At 42.1% G+C, this 25,220-nt stretch overlaps 1 protein-coding gene across 9 annotated transcripts in view; it reads left to right on the top strand.

Annotated features, from left to right (window-relative positions):
* NBEA (neurobeachin) overlaps positions 1-25,220 on the top strand; it is a 472,923-nt gene that overhangs the window by 413,165 nt on the left and 34,538 nt on the right. For all 9 annotated transcript variants that reach the window (XM_066621990.1, XM_066621993.1, XM_066621995.1 and 6 more), the window contains 2 exons: positions 9,292-9,444; positions 17,279-17,446. In XM_066621990.1, coding sequence (XP_066478087.1) covers positions 9,292-9,444; positions 17,279-17,446 — 321 coding nt within the window. The remainder of the gene's footprint in view (positions 1-9,291; positions 9,445-17,278; positions 17,447-25,220) is intronic.

Here is a 25,220-nt window from a genome sequence, read left to right on the forward strand (position 1 = left end):
GACAGATGAACATATGAAGCTGTCTTATGCTGAGTCAGACCATTAGTCTAGCTAGGGCAGTGTTGTCTACACTGCCTGACAGCAGCTCTTCAGTTTCAGACAAGCATCTTTCCCCATCATGCCTGGAGGTGCTGCCAAAGACCGAACCTGGACCTTCTGCATGTAAAGCAGGTGCTCCACCACCAAACAAGTCGTTCCACACAGCACAGTAGCATACAGAAGCTGAAAAAAAAAGTTTTTGGGGTCTCGCTTTTCCAACATTGACCTTTTCCATAGTGATCAGTACAGAGTGAAAAATGAATAATAGTGAACTGATCTCTCTGCAAATGCACCACTTGGCCATTTCAGTTCTCATATTTCTTACAGCACTTACTTTTCCCTTTTTACTTCTCTTTCAATGTGGGTAATTTTGGCATCCAAAGAATACAGTCTTCAAAAACTAATCTGCTTGAATGCCTCTCATACATGTTACATTGCACTTGAACAAGAGTGTGTAGGTGTCAGAAAAGGTAGCTGTGACAAAATGTCATTAAGGTGACATATTGTAAATTAATATAGTTAATGGAGGTTTTTATAACGGAATGACCCTCCCCCTGTAAAAGGTGATTGCGGAATTAATGGATACCAGGGGATCGGCCTTTAGGAAAAAAGAAACTGTTGGGGTGGGGGGAAATGGCAGCTTTAAGACCTTGCAGTGAATTATATTAGAAAACTGAAAACGTCTGTGTTGGATTTGATTTCCAAGAGACCATAAAATGGTGTACTTCTAGCTAAACTTATTAAACTGAAATGTCAGATTTGAGGCTTATGGTATACAATTATGTTAGTGTTAATAGTGCTCTTCTATAACACCGAGACATACTTTTAAAGTTTAATTTGTCAGCAGCTTGAGTTCATCCCGAGCTTATAAATTAGAAAATGCGTTTTAGCATTTTTTTTTCCCCCCTAGGACAAGAGGATAACATAACACATGTAATATTATTAACAATACCTTTGGATTTTAGCATAACTATGAAAATAAACTAGAGATCACATTTACAGACATAAAATGTCTGTTATGATATTCATTTTTGTTCTTTTAAAACTCCCTGGTAGCTTTATTGCATTGTTCTTTATTTCAGAAAAAAATAGAGAAGGCTAAGCCACTAAGACCACACAAAAGATAGTAGAGTATTTAGTAGTAAAAATCATGACTCATAGCTACCCTACCAAATATGTGAATAAAATGAGAGCATAAGAGAAATTAACTTGTGCAAAGTTGCATTGGGTTATTGTCAAGGAATTTACAGCCCAATCCTAAATTTCCCTAGTGCCCAGGGATGCAGCGGCGCCGAAACAGTAACTGCTGCATCCAGTGGGGCCAGGGAAGCATCCCAGGCAACCCCAGTGGGTCAATTGACTTCAGTGAAAAAGCTGAACATCGTTCATTCAACTCAGAATCACTTAAAGCCCAACCCTACCTAAATCATCCCTGCCAATGCAGCCATGCCAAAGAAGTGTACACTACACCCACGGGACAGGGAAGCTGTAAAAGTCTCCTCAGGATAAGTGAACTTTTGTTCACTCACCCCGGAGAAAATCTCCACCACCTCCATGGATCTGCTCAGATATATGCCTGCTGTCTTGCAGGCATAAGTCCAGGGCATGTAATAGCACCAGAAAGTGAGATGGAAGGGGCTAGGAAATCAATGCACATGAGTGTGCAGATCCTGCCCCAGTCCATTTCCCCCATTCTCTACCCTACCTGGCTACTCCCCCATCCTCTCCCCACCTTGTTCCATATCTGCTGTTGTTGGACTTTCCTGGTCCAGTAGTAGGCTTCCTACACTGCTGCTAGTTGCAGCAGCACACGTAAAATGATCACAAGTGGTTCACTGTGCACACCATTGAAAGCCATTTTACAAGAATGGAACTCAGTTACACTGTCATAAACCCCTTCACACACCGACCCAATCCTGGACAGGATTGAGCTCTTAATACAATTGAGTTTTGGTTGGATCATGTCACAGTGGATAGTCATAGTCAAACTACCTGATGTATCATCATCATCATCACCACCATCAATAATAATAATGTTTATATGTGCTTTTCAAAAAAAAAAAAATAGTTCACAAAGTAGTTTATAAAACAAAGGGCGCAATCCTAACCAACTTTCCAGCAATGAGGTAAGGACAACACAACTCTGAGGTAAGGGAACAAACATTCCCTTACCTTGAGAAGGCTCCTGTGCCTGCCCCCCAACTGCAGGATGCAGCACATGCCCCACTGGCACAGCTATGCCAGTGCTGGAAAGTTAGTTAAGATTGCGCCCAAAATCAATCAATAAATGTTATGGTTATTGTATTTTGCTCAGTCTTATATCTGAGTTTAACAATTTAATGGGACACTAATTCACAAATAGTTTTTATTAATAAAACATTTCTCATGTATCATATACTAGCAACATGGAGTGTGTGAGAGAAAGGACTTGTGTATTCAGGAGTCTTTTAGGTGTGTTGAAGATCTTTATGTAGAGAGATATAGCAAAATGTATTTGCCTTATAGTGTGTCTGCTATTGATCCCAATACCATTAAAGGGAGTAAATTATAAATTTTTGGAATTTTTTTAAATTTGGATTTATTTTTTTTGGTAGCCACTGGAGGGTACCATTAGGATTTTCTGCCCTGAGCCCCAAAGAATCATGGACTGCCTCTGATGCTTCTAGATTCTGTCTTATTAGACAGAATAATTAATTAGCAGAATCTACTGATGATTCTGGCAAGGTTTCTTTGATAGAACCAGTCCCAAAAGTTCAAGCGGACAACACACAAGCTTGGTTTATTGCAGAGCTATTTCAACTGGGGTGATGTGATGCCTCAGCCTGACAGCCCTTAAGGGGGCAGGAGCAGGGGGAAGGCAGTGACACTAAGTGGGGCTTCAGGGACTGGGACTCACCAGTCTCTGCAGCAGCCTGTCGGGGGTGTGGGAAACCTTGCGTGAGCATTTGCAGGGCTCCCCGACATTCCGAAAGTGAAAGTGGAATGCTCATACTCCACTTCTGCATAATTGCTGGATCCCAGCCCCACCTTCCACTCCCTGCCCACCTGCCTCCTGGGCCGCCCACTGCCTGCCCTCCCCCCACCCAGGAATGCCTCCCTCCCTCCTCCCCGCCTCCCCCATGCCTATGTTTTCCGCTTGCACCGGCCCCGTGGGGCCAACGCAAGCACCTGAGGGGAAGCCGGCGCGGAGGCTTATGTCAGCCTTCGCAGGCCGGCACTTCTCGGAGCGCCAGCCTGGCTTCTCCTCAAGGAGGCACATTTACAACCCTCCCAGGCTGGCCTAAGGGACTTGGGCCGAACTAATATCTAGTTAGGATTGCGCCCACAGCTTGTTTCAAACTGAAAGTAGGATATGTTGGCACATATAGCATTCTCAGACAATTTTATATTCAATGATTGACAATGGGTTGCTTGTCATTCACGAGATTGAACAGTCAAGAAGATACAGATTTCTACAGTGACCTCTGTTCCCCTGTTTTAAAGTGTAGTTAGGTTTGAGTAGTCAAACATTTGAATAGTGAAATCTTGAACAAGCCTCTTTTCTGTAAGCCACCATTTTCAAACAGCAACAGATCAGATTTAATTAGATACTTGTCTGTTTGAAGTGATATTTTGATGTTCTGTGTTATCTGCAGCTTTTGAAAAGGCCACAAGGAAATTATGATTTCATATCGTATGCCGTCAGTTTTGATGCTGCTACACACTGAGCACTTCAGTGCTTTGAACAGTGCAATTTGGTACACTTGTGTTCTGAGCAGGTATCAGCAGACACAGAATATGCTTCAAATGTAGAACTTCTTACTGATACTTCCAAAACCAACTGCTTAAATAAGAGGAAGAAAGACCTGCTCAAAAGTGGCAGGAAGTATTTTGATGCATTCATTCCTAAATGAAAATAGAGCAAAAAAAGTTAGGGGTAAAAAAACAGGAGAAAACATCAGTTATGGTAAAAGGAAAGAAAGGGGGGAGATGGGTGACATGGAGGCAGGAGGGCCATAAAATTAGGAAAGGCCTAATCCTATCCAACTTTTCAGCATTGAGATACAGGAAGCTCGACCAGATGGAGTTTTGGCCTAATCCAGCAGGGCTCTTCTTATATTCTTACGTTAATGAAGTTGTGGGTTACATCAGACTTCATAGAAGCCTGAAGAGAACAGAAGATGAGATGCTGAGGCATGAGACAGATTTGCAGTGTCAGTGTATGTGGCACTGGATTCCCTCCCCTCCAGTGGCATAGCTAGGGAGAGATGGTGGGGCCGTCTGCCCCAGGTGCCAGCTTTGGGGGGGGAATGACCCCTCCAAGTGACCAAAATTGTAAAATCACAGTGGTTAGGAATAACCCTATCCTGCTATATACCATTGGATGTGGAATTTACAGCAGAATGCAATGAAAACATCCGGAATGCAATATCTCATTTCTATCAAAAGTTATGACCAGAAAATCAGAAAGCAAAAAATGCATGGAGCCCTATAGAAAGTGAAACCGAGCCCTGTCATGCGTTTACTCGTGAATAGGCGAACCTACCTTAGTCCATCGGAAAGGGTAGGCTGAGAGGAATCCAACAACACCAGAATGGTCCCGATCTTATGAAAGCAGCTCCCCCCAAAAAACCAAGAAGGAGGTCCCTTCCTCCAAGATGGCAAATGTATAGAGCCCTATGGAAAGCAAAACTAAGACATACGTCACGATTACTCGTGAATAAGCAAACCTGTCTTGCCTCTTGATGAGGTCAGGCAAAGTGGAAAGCAAGGCCACCAGAATGGACCCAATCTGATGAATGTGAAACTCAATAAATGCTCCAGAAGGCAGCTCCCCCCCCAAAGGCTTCAACTGAAACAGATAGCTATTTTCTTTTTGAGACTTGCAAAGCCAGGTGGATCCTGACAGTGATATGGTTTGAACAGAAGTTAAATTGAAATGGGCACTGGGTAGGGCTGAAAATCGCACTAATTTTTGTGGGAGGGGGTGTTATTGGAGGCTACAGAGAAAATTCACTTAGAACAGGGCTGGCTTCCCCTTTAGTTATTTGTTTTTCTTTAATTTAGTTATTTATAATTATTTTAATTTGCTTGATGATGTCACTTCCAGCTATGACATCACTTTTGGTGAGTCCCTGTCAGATTGGCATTCTAGAAAGTGGGTCCTGGTGCTAAAAGTTTGAGAACCATTGCCTTAACTCAAAATGGACCAATGAGACATCCTTGGGAGGAGGGGTGACACCCTACTGATCAAAATTGTGGAAATTGTGGCTTTTAGGAATAAGATTATCATGAGTAATACTATACCGTTTGATGCAGAATTTCATCCATTGCTTGTGAGGAAATATTCACTACATTTATTTTCTGGCCATTATTATTCTTTTTTTCATGTCATGACTGTTATTACCTCTCAGTCTCATCTACTTCACAGGATTGTTGTGAGGACAAAATAAGGGAAGGAACTATGCACACCACCCTCAGTTCCTTATAGGAAGAATGGTATAAAAATGTGAAAAAAATAATTAATTACACAGGCCTACAAAATTGAGGGTGAGAAAAGTTTTTGCCAAACTTTATGGTGGTTTGATATGAATCTGGGGTGCCGATTCCAAAAATGGCATCTGTTTTGTCCTATCATGTCTTGTTGGCAACTTTCAGTCTCGAAGACTATGGTATCATGCTCTGAATGGTGGTTCTGGCACAGCGTCTAGTGTGGCTGAAAAGGCCGATTTGGGAGTGACAATCCCTTCCACACTGGGAGCAAGTGCAGTCTGTCCCTGGTCTGTCTCCCTGGCTATGGGCCTTCCTTCTTTGCCTCTTTGCCTCAGTCTGTTGGCAAAGTGTCTATTCAAACTGGGAAAGGCCATGCTGCACAGCCTGCCTGCAAGCAGAACGCTCAGAGGCCAAGGTTTCGCATCTGTTGAGGTTCATTCCTAAGGCTTTCAGATCCCTCTTGCAGATATCCTTTTAGCGCAGCTGTGGTCTACCCGTAGGGCGCTTTTCCTGCACAAATTCTCCATAGAGGAGATCCTTTGGGATCCGACCATCACCAATTCTCACGACATGACCAAGCCAATGCAGGTGTCTCTGTTTCAGCAGTGTATACACGCTGGGGATTCCAGCTCATTTCAGGACTGTGTTGTTTGGAACTTTGTCCTGCCAGGTGATGCCGAGGATGCATCGGAGGCAGCACATGTGGAAAGTGTTCAGCTTCTTCTCCTGTTGTGAGCAAAGAGTCCATGACTCGCTGCAGTACAGAAGTGTACTCAAGATGCAAGCTCTGTAGACCTGGATCTTGGTATGTTCCGTCAGCTTCTTGTTGGACTAGGCTCTCTTTGTGGGTCTGGAAAATGTGGTAGCTGCTTTACTGATCCGTTTGTTTAGCTCGGTATCCAGAGAAAGAGTGTCAGAGATTGTTGAGCCAACGTACACAAAGTCGTGGACAACCTCCAGCTCATGCACAGAGATTGCAATGCAGGGAGGTGAGTCCACATCCTGAACCATGACCTGTGTTTTCTTCAGGCTGATTGTCAGTCCAAAGTCTTGGCAGGCCTTGCTAAAACAGTTCATGAGCTGCTGGAGATCTTTGGCAGAGTGGGTGGTCACAGCTGCAAAGAGGAAGTCACGCAGACATTTCAGTTGGACTTTGGACTTTGCTCTCAGTTTGGAGAGGTTGAAGAGCTTTCCATCTGATCTGGTCCAGAGATAGAAGCCTTCTGTTGCAGTTCCAAAGGCCTGCTTCAGCAGGAAAGCGAAGAAAATCCCAAACAAGGTCGGTGCGAGAACACAGCCCTGCTTCACTCCACTTCGGATGTCAAAGGGGTCTGATGTGGAGCCATCAAAGACTACAGTGCCCTTCATGTCCTTGTGAAAAGACCAGATGATGCTGAGGAGCCTGGGTGGACATCCAATCTTGGGGAGAATCTTGAAGAGGCCGTCCCTGCTGACCAGGTCGAAAGCCTTCATGAGATCTATGAAGGCTATAAAGAGTGGCTGTTGTTGTTCTCTGCATTTCTCCTGGAGCTGTCTAAGGGAGAATACCATATCGGTGGTGGACCTGTTGGCTCGGAATCCGCACTGCGATTCTGGATAGACGCTCTCTGCAAGTACCTGGAGCCTCTTCAGTGCAACTCGGGCAAACAGCTTTCCTACAACACTAAGGAAAGAGATGCCACCGCAGTTATTGCAGTCACCCCTGTCACGTTTGTTCTTGTACAGTGTGACAATGTTTGCATCCCTCATGTCCTGTGGTACTCCACCTTATCTCCAGCAGAGGCAGAGGATTTCATGCAGCTCAGTGGCGATGATCTCTTTGCAGCACTTTAAGACTTCAGCAGGGATGCTGTCTTTCCCAGGTGCCTTGCCAGAGGTGAGGAAGTCCAGGGCCACGTGAAGTTCTGCTAGGATTGGTTCACTGTCAAGCTCCTCCAACACAGGCAGGCACTCTGTGTTGTTCAGTGCTTCCTCGGTTACTGCATTTTCTCGGGAATATAGCTCAGAGTAGTGCTGCACCCAGCGTCCCATCTGCTGCACCCGGTCCTGGATGACCTCGCCCGTGGCAGACTTCAGAGGGGCAGTTTTCTTCTGTGTTGGACCTAGGGCCAGCTTGATACCGTCATACATCCCCTTGATGTTGCCCGTGTCAGCTGCTATCTGTATCTGGGAACAGAGTTGGAGCCAGTAGTCATTAGCACATCTCCTGGCAGTCTGCTGGACTTTGCTGCGAGCAGCTCGGAGGACCTGCAGGTTGCGCTCACTGGGACAGGCTTTGTATGCTGCTAGAGCTCTCTTCTTTTCCTCAGGAAAAGAGGAGAGCTCTATCATGTCTCATTTTGGAGATATAGTATAGCCTCATTAGTGAATAGTCCAAGCAGCTTCCTCATGAGGAAGCTGCTTGAACCATTCACTAAAGGGGCTATGCCATCTCTCCAAAACTAGACATGATAGGGCAAAACGGATGCCATTTTTTGAATCGGCACCCCAGATATAACCAGGAATTGGTGTAACATTTAAGGAAGCAAAATGTGTGTTGGCCTGTGTTATTAATTATTATTAATAATTAATTAATTATTTCATGTAGGAGGTGACAAAAATGTATGGGCCCCAGGTGTCCAGTGACCTATCTACGCCTCTGCTCCCCTACATTCCTGAACTGCCCTGGGTGCTTTGTTCTTGCTGCTTCATTAGGTTCCGCTGGGGTATTTGGGCATGGAGCCCTCCTGGGGCGGAGGGGTACTATACTGTACAATATTTTGCAGTAGAAATTCTGAGAAGATATGTGTTAACAAAGTACCTTACAATACACAACAATGTGAGAGGCAGTTGGCTATTTGTGCAAAATGCTCTCTTTGTGTACAAAGTGTCCTTTCTCCATAGTTCCCATCACCACAGCAAGGGCCCATTCCTAATCGTCCATAGCACCTAATTTGGGATTTACCCTAATGCAGGGGTTCTCAAACTTCTCAGGAGTAAAACTCCCAAAATAAGTTTGGGGGGGGGGAGAGAAAGGCAGCAAGGCAGTTCCCAGGATTGTACTACTACAGCGGCAGGGGGCTTTAAAAAATCCTTTAAAATCTTTTTTAATCCCCAGGATTGCGCCGTTGCTGGGTCTGTGGGGTGCAGGGAGTCCTGTGGAGCCCTCTGCAGGGGTCCTTGTGGCTTGTAAAAATAGAAACCTCAACCCACTTCTGCTAACCCAGAATCGTGATTGCTATTTTCACTTTCTACAAGTTGCTATTTATCATTTTCTACAAGTTTCCCGCACCGTACAGACCCCAGCAGCAGGTAAATTAGGTTAAAAAAAAAGCCCTTACCCCTGTAGTGGCTCAATCCTGGGGATGGTGTCACTGCCTTCCCCCACCCCTTAAGGGGGCAGAGGCTGAGGTCCTCAGGCTGGGTGGTCAGGATGCCGCAGTTAGAGAACCACTGTCTTAATGGTAATTTTAGAGATATGTCAGCACAACATTGTGTCTATGTCTCATCCATTGGTGGAACTGGAGGTATGATGCTGGGGTTGTTGTTTCACTGTCATCTAAGGTCATACACTGTACTCTCTGCCACTCAGACTGGTATTTCAGAAATACCGGATTGCACCATAAATTACTTACAGCACAGTCATATGCATGTCTACTCAGAACTAAGTCCCATTGTATTCAGTGAGGCTTACTCTTGGTTAAAATGTGTATAGATTGTGGCCTTAATTTTCTTGGTAATAGGCTAGTACCAAGATGGCATCTGTGTTTATTAATGTGTCATTTACTTCTTCCATTGCAGGAGTTAATTCCAGAGTTTTACTACCTGCCAGAAATGTTTGTCAACAGTAATGGATACAACCTAGGAGTCAGAGAAGATGAAGTTGTTGTGAATGATGTTGAGCTTCCCCCTTGGGCAAAAAAGCCTGAAGACTTTGTCCGGATCAACAGGATGGTAAGATGAATTTCGGTTAAGCTTGAATAATAAGTTCAGTCAGTGATTTAACAAGCTAACATTTTTTTAGCTTTTCATCTCTGCAGGGCTTGGGCTAAATTGTAAGGAAGAAAAAGAAGATAAAGGATGTGGCTGAGTGTATCCATCCTTTATTTGACAGTGTTCATTATTGTACAATGGTCTTTTAATGGATTTTCCTTTAATGAGGACTCAGAGTGAAACTCTGGTAGTGCCTGGATGGGAGACCACTGGGTGTCCCATGCAGGCCACTCTCTGTGCTTTCATCTGTCTGTCTATCTGTCGGTCGATCTGTTGGTCAGTTGGTCCATCCAGTGGTTTCCCATTCAGGCACTACCAGAATTTCACTCTGAGTCCTCATTAAAGGAAATATATATCCTTTATATCCTTTAAATTCTTTATTTAACTCCCTCAGGAGAAAGCTTTTAGGTACTCAACCTACCAAAATGGTACAGAGTTGCAGGGAGAATAGTCAGCATGTCACATATTTGGCTCCTTTGCAGGAGTTGTTGCATTTCAACTGCAGCATTCTTTTCTCCATGCCTAATCCCAAACAGTGCACCGCTTGCATTTTTGCTGGATTTCATCTGCGATACACATCAGATTAACAGTGATGCTTTGAATGCAAAGATCTAAATGCTGAACAGAACAACAGAAGACAGAACAATTGCTTAAAGAAACAAATTTATTAATTTTAAAATAATTACATTCAAATTTAAAACAATAAAACTAGTAACAATTTATGAAAATGATTTTATAATCTGCCTCCAAACATACCTGGCTCTGGCAAGAAAGTGAAATGGTCTCACTGGTAATGTTTTTAATATAGTTATTATTTTGCTGACTAGTGTTTAAGAGAATATTTTGAGGTGCTCATTAAGGTGCATTTCTACAACTCAGATCTTCCTTCTCTTGTATAAATTAACTTTTCACGATTTACCCAGCAGTGTAATCCTTAACACATATTCCTTTCTGTAAAAGAGAGTACTCTGTTAACAACCTCAATGTCAATACTTGATTGTCATATAAATACTACATGTTAATCGTAATGTTCAACTTGTGATCTCTGATCACAACAGTCACTTTGTGGGATTCTGATGATGCATTTCTGATTGACTTCAGCAGCTACCATGTAAAGAGAATTGATAGCAGAGGGAAAGCAAGCCTGCTCCAGCATTGTCCTTCCCCCAGTATTTATTTCCACTCCCCTGTATTTCTTTTCAATCCAAATACAGGGGTTTGTGGCAAATTGCTCACTTACGGTGTCTAAAAACAATTGTACCTGCTAGCGGCTGCTAACAACAACAGCAATAAAAAATTGAACAAATAGTAATAATTATTATACAGTGTATCCAGTGATGTTCAGGATGCTTTACATAAAAACAATGACACCCCCCACATTGTAGCCATTTTAAAAGAAGGAAAAAAGTGAAGGAAATGCCAGTCATTGATCCCAGGACTTCCTTCATGTGAAGGATATGCTTTACCATTGAGCTAAGATTCCATCAACTTAATATAAGAAGGGTAACAAAATACAGTAATACTTTTTAAAAGATATAACACTTAATTCCATGTTTACCCAACCATTAGGAGTCTTCATTTTGAAACCTTTGTAATTTTGTAAACCAGCACTTGTAAGAAATAGCACACAATTGCTGACTCATTTCCACCTCTCATAAATTAATGGTTCATATATCAGTGTGTAAATCCTTATCTGCAACTAGGATTCACTGAGATTTATACAACTGAAGCACTTCAGTCACTGCATGATAAATGACTCCCATCTAATTTAGGATTAACCAGATATTTGACATTTTGCTACCAAGTAAACGGGAGCCTATTTTCTGTTTTATAAATATTTGCTCTGAGAGAAAAATAGCCTTTCATTGAAAGAAATTTCTGTGAGAATTGGTCTCATTAGAGAGGCTGGAGAAGTGATTAAGACAGGTAACTTTTAGGAGATGTTTTAGTAGATTTTAAGAGCATTCAATTTATACATCAGTGGTTGTTGGCCCAGTTTAATTTATCCATAGCAAGCTAGACTGATTACTACTGACATGCCCATGAAACATTAATAAAGCATTGTGTTCAATGCTAACATGATTATGGTCTGACCTCAGTGATGTCACAGAGGACAGAAGCAGTAAGTGTCCCTGCTAACATTACCCTAATGCTGGGTTCATCAATCATAATCTACCAGTTCACAAAAAAAAGGGAAAAAGCCTTTCACAGATGTGCCTTCGTAGTCTTGCAGAGCTTTTTGATCCCAGCAGACTTGTGGTGGCCCTGAGAGCCAGAAATAGAACACATTCAGCCAACAAGCCAAGCATGTTAAATTGAGGCATGAAACTGAAATCTGGAACACTGAAGAAGAGCCTGTATAATAAGTATTCTGTCATTTGAATGGCCTTCCTCCAAGACTACCTATGATAATATTTGTATTATTAAGCTCACACATTCCAAATTACAGTCCTGAATTGAAATACAAAATACAGTCCTGTCATGTAAATAGCATGTTCAGATTCTGATAATGTCTTGTAGTTAATGGGTTTTGCTCTTTACACAATACACTGTAATCTGTATATAATTGTTTAGAAAGATCTTAAGCCTTATGCTGTAGTGATTTATATGTTTGTTTCATATTCTGAGTATCATACTAGTACTTAATTTTTGTTGGCACTCCTATCTGACAGATATGCTTGTTTCAACATAGCCGTCATGACATTCTGTACACATGAAGCAAGTTTGTCCTGCTATACTGCTTGCCAGTGACAATCCCTTTATAGAATATCACTGAATATTATTCAGGATTGAACTGAGACAGGTAGTTCCATCATGACTGAAATGCCTTTTAGAATGCTGTTTATGCATGAAGCCTTGCTTCATAACTCATATTCTACCCAGTTGTTGGCCACACAACAAAATTCAATAATGCACCTTGGCAGTGTATATTAATGCTGGCTGTTGCCATATGAGCAGTGGCAAATCATACCACTGCACAGCAATTAAATCTCAGATTTGCAGACCCATTACCATCCAAATGCAGATGATATATTTGCTTCATCTCCAGGACACTTGGTTTTCTGCGTTTGAAAATACGGAGTTCATGGACTTGCAGCATATTGTTACCAAACTTAGTACCACATTCAATAGCTTTCCCCTAAATTTCCTCGTTTAGTTATTTGGGTTTCACTGTGAAATCTATGGATGTAACTGGAGGATGATCAAGCATATCCCTGCCTAACAGCATGATCCTATATGTGTCATATAGTGGTTCCCAAACTGGTGCGTTGTGACCCACCACCCAAGGAATAACTCCGCTCTGGCCCTTAAGGAGCGGGGGCAGGGGGATTGCAGCAACACGATCCCCAGGATTGCCCTGCTGCCAGGGGAAGGCAGGTTACTGGCTTACCTGAATCCAGTGCCAGCCTCCTGGAAGTGCAGGGAAACCTACGTATGCCTCCACAAGGCTCTCTAAGCCTAAAAAATAATAAAAATTCATGATTGGAAGCCACAATTGTGAAACTGGAAGTGACTTCCTAAAATGGTTTTTATTATTTTCAAGGCTTGGGGAGTTCTGCGGAGGCATCCATGGGCTTCTTGCACGCCCTGGAGGCTGGTGCTGGCTTCAGGTAAGCCAGAACCCCCTCCCCTTTCTCCAGCTGCAACACGATCATGGGGATCGAGTAATCCCCCCACCCCTGCAAAGTATTAAGTAGTTCCCTCCTTCTGAGGAGGACTTTGGGAACCACTGCTGTATGATATTGTAATTTATTCTATATGGTCTGGTACAGAGGTCCACTGTGAGGATTACGCAATGACCTCTTGCACTGGGTGACACAAACCTCAATGACGCCTCTGACCCTATACACAGTTGCATGCCTCAAGCATTCTTTTAATCAATTATGTTTTGATCACTACTAAGGTAGCAGGGTTAAGAGTGCTCTGGGTTAAGAAGCAAAATAATTCTTCCTTCAGAGAAACAACCCGCTATTTAACAGATTTGATTCATGTAGAACACTGAGATCACCTTAGCAGCAAAAAGGCAATGTCTGGATGACATCTGATGCAGCAGTCTCCAAAGCACTGCCCGCTGCATAACAAAAAACCCATCTGGGCACAGCACTTTCCGTTCTGTGCCACAACCGCATTCCTTCCTACGCAGTTGTTCCACAGCCTCGCGCTGGGTAGATGTTTCTGCTTCCTATCACCCTGGACGCCTCTGCACCATGGTTTCTTGGGGGCAGCAGCTGCCCAGCCCAAGGCTGTGGTGTAGTCAGGAGGGGAGAAAGGCAACTGTGGTGTGGAATGGAAAGCGCTACACCTAGGTGGCTTTTTCATTAGGCTGGATCCAGCCTGTGGACCACGGTTTGGAGACCCCTGATCTGTCGAATGGAGGGTCAGAACATAGAGCACAAAGTTCACTGAAGCACTTTGCCAAGGCAACAGCTATTGCATTACTTTTGAAAATGTTATGACACAAATCCACTAAAACAATAGGTTCAAAAGTTTTATCTGTAACTTGGGACAAAACTAGCAACAAACTCCATGATGATGCTGGAATTTTGATCAGTGGGTACAGTTTGGATAGACCTTTAAAGAACCTTCTGACCAACACATGAGAGAAACTGAGGACATTATCTACTGCCAGACAGAAGACAGTAAGGGCAGCAAAATGAACTCTTAAAACAGCGGATGCCATGTTGAAAAATGTTCTGAATAGAGGCATCCTTTGCTTACAAATTATTAGATATTGTGTAGACTTAAAAGTGTTTCCACTTAGTTTCCGCATGTCAAGTCTTGCACGTCAGTTTTCTTGAGTGCACTAGGATGTCCTTTAACTCACCCTGGATGCCAACTAACAGCCCAATCCTGAGCTGTCCGGGGTGCTCAGCCTTGGTGGCACTGAGAACAGCTGCCACCGGATGCTGCGCACCTCGGACTACTGCAGGTGGCGCCTCGGGAGAAGGGGACTTTCATCCCCTTCTCCCAGGTAAGGGAAGCAGCCCCGCAATGCGGCTACTCGCTTTACCTCCGACCAAAAGGTTGGCGATAAAGCAAAGGCGTTCATGTAGGGCGCCGAGCCCTGCACGAACGGACAAGATCCGGTGGAGCTCTGCTCCACCGGACCCACCTCCTCCCTCTCCGTTCCCTCCCCCGGCACACCTCCCCCTGCCCCCCGCCAGCCTCCTCTCTCCCCACCCCTGCTTACAGTACCGTGGCTCAGTGGTCCGTGAGACTGCTGAGTGGCGGTGGTTGGGCGCCCACCCCATGCTAGCCCTGCTCTAGTCCAGCACCGGCCAGCGCTGGGCTAATATGGGCAGTAGCCCGGCAGTGAGGCTTGCAAACGTGCCTTATGACACATTTGCGACAGTGCACGGTGGCACAAAGCCGCGGTGCCAAGCCCAGGATTGGACTTTAAGGTAAGATCTTCCATGCCATCAATTTCAGTATTTGCCCCAGCATGCCCTATGGGGCTACTCGAATCTCTGCCTGCTATTTAGCTGGTAGAAGTCCGAGCAGCCCCATGTTAAGCCGTAAGGCCAGGACAGAGATCAGGATTTGAGACCTGCTGCGCCCTACCTCCCAGGCCTGATCTGCCCCCGTTTCTCCCTCCCCCACCCAGAAATACCTTGTTCCTGCCTCCATTTTACACTTTCACTGCCCCTCCAGAAATCCTAATTTTCCCAAAGGCTGTCAGGCTGGATACAGTGTTGGTGGGATGGCACAGGCCACTCTGCCAGTGTTGCTTACTCGCTGGTGTTGCAATGTGGCACAGTTGCAACACCTTCCATCAGCACAGCGGCCACTGAACCAGCACACAGGCAGTTAGGATTGTGCTGTCAAGGTCTGGTTCTGAGACAGATTCAGCCAGAAGGAAAAGTAAACATACTTGTTCCTTACCATCCAGCATAGAGGCAAAAGGCGTACCTGCCTTGTATGCAGGAATGTAGGATGTGATTGGTACTGAACTTGTGTTTCCTGTCCCTGATTCCATGTTAAGTAAGAAAAACTGTGTAATGCACAAGAGAAAGTTTTGGGGATTAGTTTTTCTGACCATAGTCAACCTCTTGTTCAGTTGGAATCACCAAATTGGAAAAGATAGTTCTAAACAAAATATCCTTCCAAAGACAAAGCATGGTATGTGCAAATATCTGTTTTCCAGACAAATTACGTACATCTCTTGATATGTTTCAAGCTTGTAAGGATCATTAAGAAATATATATAAATTTAAAGCATTTTATTATCAGAAAACTACTGCCTGTCAATAACACTTAAATGCTAAGGTATTTCTCAAGCTAAGAACACCCCACAGTTCAGTTGGACCATTGATAGAGTGGCTGTCAAAGTCACTGAATAATTCCTCAGCTCCAAAGTTCAGCATGAAATCTATTTCTAAGTCCTGAATGGCATCCTTACTAGTCTTCAAGAGACATAAGACAAGGGAGTGTGTTGCAACAATATAATTTTTTTCTATGCTAGAGAAAAGGAAGATCTTTCTTATCTTGACATTGAAATTACACTTGCTATCAGTAAAAACTCAGAACACAAGCAGCAAGGCCAAATGCTAACTAGGACGGCAATAAGATGATATCCATCTGATAGGTTCTGTTGTTATTTACTTGTAAAACACAGTAAGTGTTCTTTCTTTCAAAAATTCCCAAAGCACTATATAAAAATCAAAGCAGAATATTAGCTTCAGATTCCTTTGCCCAAAATACTATGTGTGGAATCTGTTAGGGGTAGATAGAGGTTAGGACTAAGCAAAATCAAGTGGTTGGTTTTGTCTCATCACTTCAGATCGAAGATGCGAAACTTATCCTTCTTGGGATTTTTGTGTTAGTGTTTACATGTAGCATAAAATTCTAGTTATACAAATTGAAGAAAAAATTATTTAGAAGGAAGAGTTGATTGCAGAATGTATGTTTTGGGGGTTTTTTGTTTGCAAGGGCAGCTATTTTGATAATGCAGTGCTCTGTATTGATCTGTAGTTTAGTTGGCAACAGTATTGTCAAAAGCTTGCAAGATAAATTTATTCAGCATTGACACACTGAAAGCCATATTTCCACTGATAAGATGGACTTAAGCCAATTTTATTGTGTTCTAAATAATTTCTAACTGAAGCCCCATAAGTTCATGTTCTATGTATAGAATAGCTAATAAAATCTTTGAAATACTGAAAAAAATAGCTGAGACAGGAATAAAAAATAAGAGTTCAAAATCTTGTTGTCCACTACCCACCTAAGCTTCTCTGATGTGATATTCATAACTGGATAATATTGGTACTGCATAAAATCTCATATAAAAGTTTAAAGATTATCTATATCATTGCTAGGTTTACATACACAATTGTTCTTAATCCCCTTCTTTAAGTTCAGAAGTAGAAATCTGTGCATTGTCAATATGGAACAACACAAACGGACTCTTTTAATTGGCTTCTGGAACAAAGGAGCCACAATCTTATGACCTGATCTAAAACCTAGTTAAACCAAGTGTGCCTTGTCCAAAAAAGGATGGTGTACCTTGACAGTTTTAGTGCTTTATCAGTGTGCTGTGAAATGAAAAAGGTTGAAAATTGCCGGTGTAGCTTATAAATTCTAGCAAGATATAAAATGGTGTTGAAAATGGTGTGTGCAAATGGAAGAACTGCTCTGAATTTGGGGTCACATTTCTCATGCAATGCTGATCGGCCAGATCAGAAAAGCCCTTCTGAGAGATGAACAGTCTTGCTGCTAGTGGAAGAGCACCTTTGGAACAATCAATGTGGACATGAATGTGACAAAAAAAATTTCACGGCTCTCAATTTCATTTCTAGGCTTTGGAAAGCGAGTTTGTATCATGTCAACTTCACCAGTGGATTGATCTTATATTTGGCTATAAGCAACGAGGACCGGAAGCAGTGCGAGCTCTTAATGTTTTCCACTACCTAACATATGAAGGCTCTGTTAACCTTGACAGTATCACTGATCCTGTGCTCAGGGAGGTAGGTTTTCATGGTTCTTCCCCCTTTTGTAAGTGCTACTAAATGTAAAATATAAAATATCCTCCTTTCATATGTTCATGTTTCTTTCATGTTTTGCTCTATTCAGAACATGTATTTTATGTTTCAGTAATCTATGAGATTAACTGCCCATTCCAGTACCCTGCCCCATGGTACAGCATGCAGTCATGCCAATGGAGTGCATGCTATGGTGGGCTGATCAGATGGCCTGCAGGAGAAATACTTAACAAAAAAATTACTCTTTACTTAGTCGCCTTCGCAGTCGCCTATGGATCTACTCAGGCATATGGGAGCCATTTTGCTGGCATATGTCTCTGGAAAGAAAAGGGGTGGGGACGTTTCAAAAAGAGGGAATAAGACTGATGCACAGCAGTGCTGCTGAGATCTACCCATTCCCTCCCCCTCCTCACCCCCTGCTCTCCTCAAAACATTCCCTACCCACCCACAACATGCCCCAACCACCATCTTACCAGCTCCCATAGAGGCCTCTGGAGCCGCTGCTGCACATGCCACGGTGCTGCCTATTTGTGGCAGTGGCCCTGAAATGCTCAGTGGCAGCCCAGCTTTTACGCCAGTGTAAAGGACCTTGCACTGCCGAAAGAACAGTTTCGACAACACAAGGCTGCAATAGTGCTGGGGCTTAAACATATCAGCCCAAACAATCAAAAGAGTGTGTGTGTGTGTGTGTGTGTGTAGAGGGAAGGGAGAAAGAGAGAGAAATATTGACTGGAAGAGTTAGACATTTTTCAATTCTATACATATCCATATGTATCATATTTATAGTATGAGATTTGGATTTCAAGGAATCAGCAGCTGAAAATTACCCCCCCCCCCAAAAAAAAGAATTGGTTTCTTTTCTGTTAGCACTTTAGTGTTGCTTTGTATAGTGCATGTTTGTGCTGGACGCGCATTATTCTTCCAGGTGTTGTTTCCAATATGTCAATTCTTCTTAGCAAAATAATTCTTAAAAGATTACTGCTATAAATATTAAAGCTTTCTCTAAAAATGATTCAATTTGGCTGAAATGTATTAAGATGCAATAGCTGCTAGATGAGTGTTACCGTGGTGGGCTATATACACAAGCTTCTATGCCCCATGATATCTGCCATCTGTTGTATGCAAAACAAGCAATAAGTTATACATTGCCAGGCAATGGAATCCTTGTGCCATTTTTTTGCTTAAATATTGAAAACCGAAAACTTAGTGATTTAAATAACAGCCTCCAGAAATTAAGATACATTTGTACAGCATTTCTTATTATGTGATGTTAGAATCCCCTTTCATAGTAGGAACAGAATTGTATGAAACAGCTAGATCCATGAAATCTTCGGGGAAATATAGGGAGAAATTAGTGCTCTTTCTTTGTAGTATTTGGGGATTTTTCCTTGTGCAAATTAGCATGCCCCATCAACCTCCACAATGACAAGTCATTTTTACTGCAAAATGACAGCAAAATACTGTTTACTGAAAAATAGTAAATTCTGTACATGTCTATTAGTTCTACAAAGAAGGCTTATAAAATTCCTGTACATTACAGTTACTTTTTAAAAAAAATTTTTCAAAGAAAAATACTTTTGGATCATTATCATTGCTTCTTTGCTACAGGAAATATGGAGATAATATTATATTCTTTGTCATTCTTATATTTTGGTAGTTCACAAATGTTTGTATTTATAGTACTGTATGTGTCTACAGTGCAATCAAGATGTATGAATAGTAATAATAGCGTTTGTATAGAACTTATGAGTATTCAAAATACGTCACTTATATTATCTTGCTGCAATCCTTACAAACTATTTGTGGGGCAAGTCATGCCCGAGTCCTATCCAACTTTCAGCACGGATGCAGCTATGCCAATGAGGCAGCTGTGCCAGCAAGGTTAGGGGTACAGTCACGGAGGCTTCCTCAAGGTATGGAAATGGTTATTCACTTACCTTGGGGCTGCATGGCAGCTGTATTGGCACTAGAAAGTTGGATAGGATTGGGCCCTCAGTCTTATCCCATATTGCTGATGGACGAGATGGCTTGCCTAAGACTTCCTTCTCTGAGGAAGTTGGGAACACGGTGGGGAGGGCAGGACAGGAGCAGGAGGGAGTGCGTGTGCCCCAGCAGCACAGCGATTGCTGCGATGCTATCAGGACAGCCATTCCTGGGCCACTTCCCTTAAGGGGGAATGACCAGATTCCAACCCACCACTTTGGGAACCACTGTCCTAGGGAGTTCATGGCAGAGATTAGAACTAGGGTTTCCTGGTTTGACATTTACAGCCCAGTCCTAAGCTGGCTACCAAGGAGACCTCCAGAAGCCTTATGTTCCCATTCTGGATACAGCAGAGGCTGCACCAGCACTGCTGCATCACAGCACAGGACTTTCATTAACATTGAGCTGCCTCTTAGCCCCTGTGCTGCACCACTGTCTAGCATATACCAGCATATGCACTCACCCTGTGTGCCACTAGATATCACTTAGACCTTTTCATTGAAGCAGCTCTCACTGCCAACCGGACAAGTGCTTTTCAGCTTGTATCTTGCTTCTTTGGAAGATGAGGATACTTTTATGTTGGTGATGGATCTCCATGCATACAAGAGAACTGTGTGCATATGTGAGTACGTGCCTATCTCTGGTCTGCAGATTTAAGAACATAATTTTTGTTTCAACATATTAATTCTTATTAGGAGCAGTTCTGTGTTTTGAGCACATTACTATACAGGCAAAGTCAACTGGCATCACTTACTTTCTTCTGCATAAGTCAAAACTTTATTTGTAGCATGGTGAAATAATGCATAGAAAAAGTGTTGCTAGCTTAGTCTCACTATATAATATATGGGTATGTCTGTGTCTAGTATGTGTGTGTATGTGTGAAAGACCCAAGAAATTTAGTAAAGTAAAAGCTAAAATTTAATGAACAGCTCAAGGATATTGATTCATTCTTCCTTGACAGGTAAAATCATAGTTGCAGCACTAACCACAGCAATTATGGCATTAAAATGTCAAGAAATTAAGGGTCAGAATAACAGATAATTTTCTTCCTTGTGTCAGATTAAAAATTGACATTCTTTGACAGCACAGGATCTCTGACTGAGAAAATTATGACAGCTTAACTCATCTTGCACTTGTAAAGCAGTAATTGATAATGAACTTTACTATGACAGCCTTCTCCTGTGGAGAAACATGACAGAACATCCCTGGTACAAAGCCCGTATCTCTTTTTAATATGTAAACAGCCATTATATTGGACACTAGATGTTATTTGGAATTGTCTTTACTGTTGGTGTACATCATAATCCAACCCTATTCTTCTAGACTGGTCTAGCTGTCGTCAGAGAGCTTGTGTTGTGAGAGCCAATTCACAGAACAAAGGCATTAAAAACTCACTCCCCCCAAATGGTTTTCTTCTATATGTTTCTTTCCCATTGTTTCATTTGATTATACTTTAGATGTTATTGAACTTGTTCTTGGTTGTTTTGTTTTTTTACAACATGTTTCTCCATGAGCCATGTACGGTTCTGTATAATGCAGCGATTCTCAAACTGTGGGTCTGGGAGACCTCAGAGGGTCATGACCCTAGTTTTGGTGGTTCATGAAACTGACAGGGTAGATAGTCTATGTGCACAAAGGTTTAAACAAGTTGCTACTTGTTGCAGCTGCACTGCTGCCCAATCACCATTATATTTGTGATTGGGCAGCAGAAATGCCACACCCCTTGGCATTTATAAATCAGGCAGCCTCTAGGGCCTCTAAAAATTTTGAGAACCACTGGTATAATGGAAATGGTCTTGTACAGAATTATCTGGAGCAATTTTAATTCCTTTGGTTTAAAGGCGAATAGCCAAATCCTAACTTGCCCTGGAGCAAGCAAGTTGGTGGGCCTGCACTGCATCCAAGGCAGAATTAGAGCTGAATGCAACTCAGCCTGAGGCAAGGGGAATTGCTTTCCCTTACCCCATGCTGCACTGCAGCAGCCCCATGGGGCTACTTAGATCTATGCCACCTAAGGAGGTTGCGCGGATCCTAGTAGCCCAGGGTTGGCCCAGGATGCCCGGGAATGGGGATAGGATCCAGTATAAGTGCTGGATCCTCGCTCTGCCCCTGTCACCCCATTGCCTGCCCATGGGCCTGCCTGCCGCCTGCCCCCCACCCCGAAACACCTCCCTCCTGCCCTCCTCATGCCCCCCAGACCCCCGCACTGGCCTAGCTTGGCTGGTGCAGGCTCATCTCTCAGGCCAGCTAAAGCAGGTCCCACATGTTTGTGCACCAGTCTCCTTGCTCTAAGTCAGTGCAAAAGTGCTTTACGGCACTTTCGCAACAGTGATGGGCCAGCGCAAGGGACTGGTGCAGTCAGGATTGCGCCCTAAATTTCTCAGCATGTTCAAACGATATGGGGTGTCCTGTAAAATATAAAATATATGAGATACACCTTAAGTAGGCATACTGTGTGTGTGTGTGTGTGTGTGTGTGTGTGTGTGTGTGTGTGTGTTTCTTTGTTTTTCTTGCTGTTTTACTGCTTTACTGCTGTAGAAAAATTCCATTTTTTTAAATTATGCTCCAAGAAATTGGGCCTCATTTGTGAAAAGGAACTGTTGCAATAGTTACGCCCATTCATGCAATATATAAATTGTGTATTTTTTTTCCAGAAAAATCAGACATGGCATCTGTTTACACTAAAATAATTTAACACAGTGATGTCAGTATATCAGCAGTGGTTTATTACTCTAGCACAAGTTAAAATTAAAGTGGCTAAATGGCAATAGTTCATTTGATGCCCCAAATGTAATTAAATTTGTCAGATGCACCATTGAAAACAGACTTCTTGTGTATGCTTACAAGAAGTTAGTATTTCAAGTACACTGTTTATTTTATTTACTGATTCTTGTTTTAAATGTTTGCCAGACCCCCATCTATGTTTGTAAGACGCTGTCTGTTTAACCTTAATAATGTTTTTAAAAGCTATTGCAGATTTATATTGAACAAATGCTCTTTTGTCTTTTCCTTCAAGTTTTTCTTGTTCATATTCAGTTCTATGAATTAAAAGTCTGAGCAGTTACAGTTTCAAACCAGGGGATGTTGCAGATTCAACTAAGCAATTTTTTCACACTCAGGGTGTAAACATGTACAAATGCAGGGACTAAAATATTAAAATCACCCAGAGGTTCTCCAGGACAACCTCCCTGAGACCATGCCCTTATATAACTCCCTTGTATTCACAAGGTGGTAATGATGCCCTCATTTTTTCGTTTCAAGCAGTTTCCTGTCAATGGACCTGAACACCCTGGCAAGACACATTTTCTTCTTGGAAGAAGAAAAAAGATCCATAAATGAATAGCATTTGTCAGTTGGTTTCCATGACCGTTTCCTAAGCTTTAAAAGCTGGTTTTGCTGTCAACTAGCACAACATATGGCCTATGCAATATTTATTTCTTTTGAAGATGTTTGCTATCCAGCATATTTAAATTATTTTAAGTGGCATCACAATTCTTTGGCCTTGATGCATTTCAGTTACCTTCATTTCTGGATTTTAGTTTTTCTTCTCTTATCTCTTTCTTTGAACTGACAGGAATAACAAATCATCCCTCAGGATCTGCAATAGTGAAATATGCCCACAGGAAGCATAGTTTTTTACTTTTTCTTCCCCTTGCTGAGAAACTCTGTGCTGCTACAGAGGGTTGACATGATAGGGCTGTCAAGACCCAACAAGACTGACATATCTTTAACAACATAGATGGAATGCTAGCCTTTCATTGTGACTAACAAGACCTAGAAAATGTATGGGGGGGGGGGATAACCATTCATAAAAAACCAATACAAAAATGAAATTATAAACCAACCACTTATATTTAGTAATTCTTCTTAATCTGAAAATGACATTCACTTTTTAATTTATCTTCTTTTTCCTGTATGCTCATGTACAGTCACTAGATAAAAAAATAAAAATTCATCCATGTCAATCCAACAATATATCACTTAAATGTTCACTGTTGCCCAGATGCCTCTAGTCTAGCCTCCTCTCTAGCAGTAGTTCTATGAAGCCTAGATGGATGGTTCTGAAGTGAAAGAGGAGGCACATATTCCAGTGTAGAACTAAGCAATGTGAAAAATATATGTCTATCATTCTGTCTTAGATAAGGATTGCCCTCACAATCTACATCATGGGAGGCAAATTTTATAAAGTCCTCTGATTCCAGGAGGAAATGATGTTCCCGACTCTCTGGCCATCCCTGCCTTCTCTTATTAAAACTTTTTAAAGTTATTAAGACTTTTACATATGTCCGTCCTGTTTTCTTACTTTCTCCTCATCTAGCTAGGGACCAGCTGAGAGACCAGAGCAGAGAAATAGGAAGATGTTCTTGTTTGATCTCTCTGTGACTTGGTAGTTCTAGTGTTGTAGTTAGGTCCATTCCCACCCCATTCATTGGTGGAGTAAACAGAGAGCCCAGAAGATAGGGAAGCTCCCTACAGCCCTCCTTTGCAGCACAGTTTAAATTGAGAGACTAATGCCATTTTCTAAGTCACAGCTGCCATCTTGGACGAGACCATGTGCAGCAATAGCAAACATAGCCCCTACACCACTGGAGAAGAGTACCAAGGGCCAGTAGAGGCCATGATTAATCCATTAGGATTATATTAAAAACTCTTCAACCTCTCATACTCTTGATTGGGTAGAAAACAAACACAAACATCTGCCATCTCCTCACTTATATACAGTAATTGCATTCATCACATACAGATGCATCAGTTCAAAATATGGCTCCAGATTTTCAGTTCTTTTATATTTACCTGGGGCCACAAAAATATTGTTTTAAATTATGTTTGTAGTCAAGAAGGGCTATAATACAATTGGTAGTGATTGTCTCTTCTCCATCTGTTAGCTAAATATATAAAGAATATGACTATTGCTTGTGAAAGTGGCTTCTTTATTTTACTTGTTATTGTACTCTGTTTACAGGTAGTAATTTTTGGTTTTCAGAAATTAGTAGCAAACATTTTAAAATCCATTTTAAGGTAATATTGTTTGCTAGGGAAGAAGGATGAAAATTACTTGACTGCTGTTTGTAGCAGAAATAGCTGGAAGCCTTTTTTTATCCTATTAGCACAGCTTTCAGTTATATTATACAGTCATTACCTCAGCATAAATTACTTATTATTCCACAATATTTTGCATTTGTCAACTTGTTGCAGTGAAGATTACTAAGCAATTAGTCATTTGTGTTAGAAAATAGCAAAATCGATCATTTTAACCGCCATCAGCATATTGATAATATGCCTCTTTAATCCCTTTTTAAAATCTTTATAACCCTGTATATATGTTATGTTCATTATGTTTCATTTTGTCATAATATACAAATATCTAACTTCTTTGAAAAACTTGAATTTGTTTTTAAAATACAAGGTGACTTGATTTAGAATATTTTACCATACCATTTTTAATATATATCAACACAGACACAGTGCAGATGTAATACTGGCACCCTATTAACCCTAGTTGACCAAGTTATACCCCTCTTTAGTACCACGCATTTTTTCTTTGTGCTCTCTGTGCAGTCAAACTGGTGGAGTTCCCCTGCAGTTATCTACTGAAGCTCTGTCAAAACCTAGAACTGCTTAGCTGTGTAACGGCATATGTAACGGCCGTACTATGTGTTGTCAGACCACGCCCAGGGGACATACCCATGATGTCCAATCACCTGTCTTCTATGTCCATAGGGGAACACAGCTAGGTGAACTGTTGCCATAGAGCAGTGGTTCCCAAACTCGCTGG

Source organism: Tiliqua scincoides, chromosome 3 (assembly GCF_035046505.1).
Source record: "Tiliqua scincoides isolate rTilSci1 chromosome 3, rTilSci1.hap2, whole genome shotgun sequence".
NCBI classification, from domain to species: Eukaryota; Metazoa; Chordata; class Lepidosauria; order Squamata; family Scincidae; genus Tiliqua; species Tiliqua scincoides.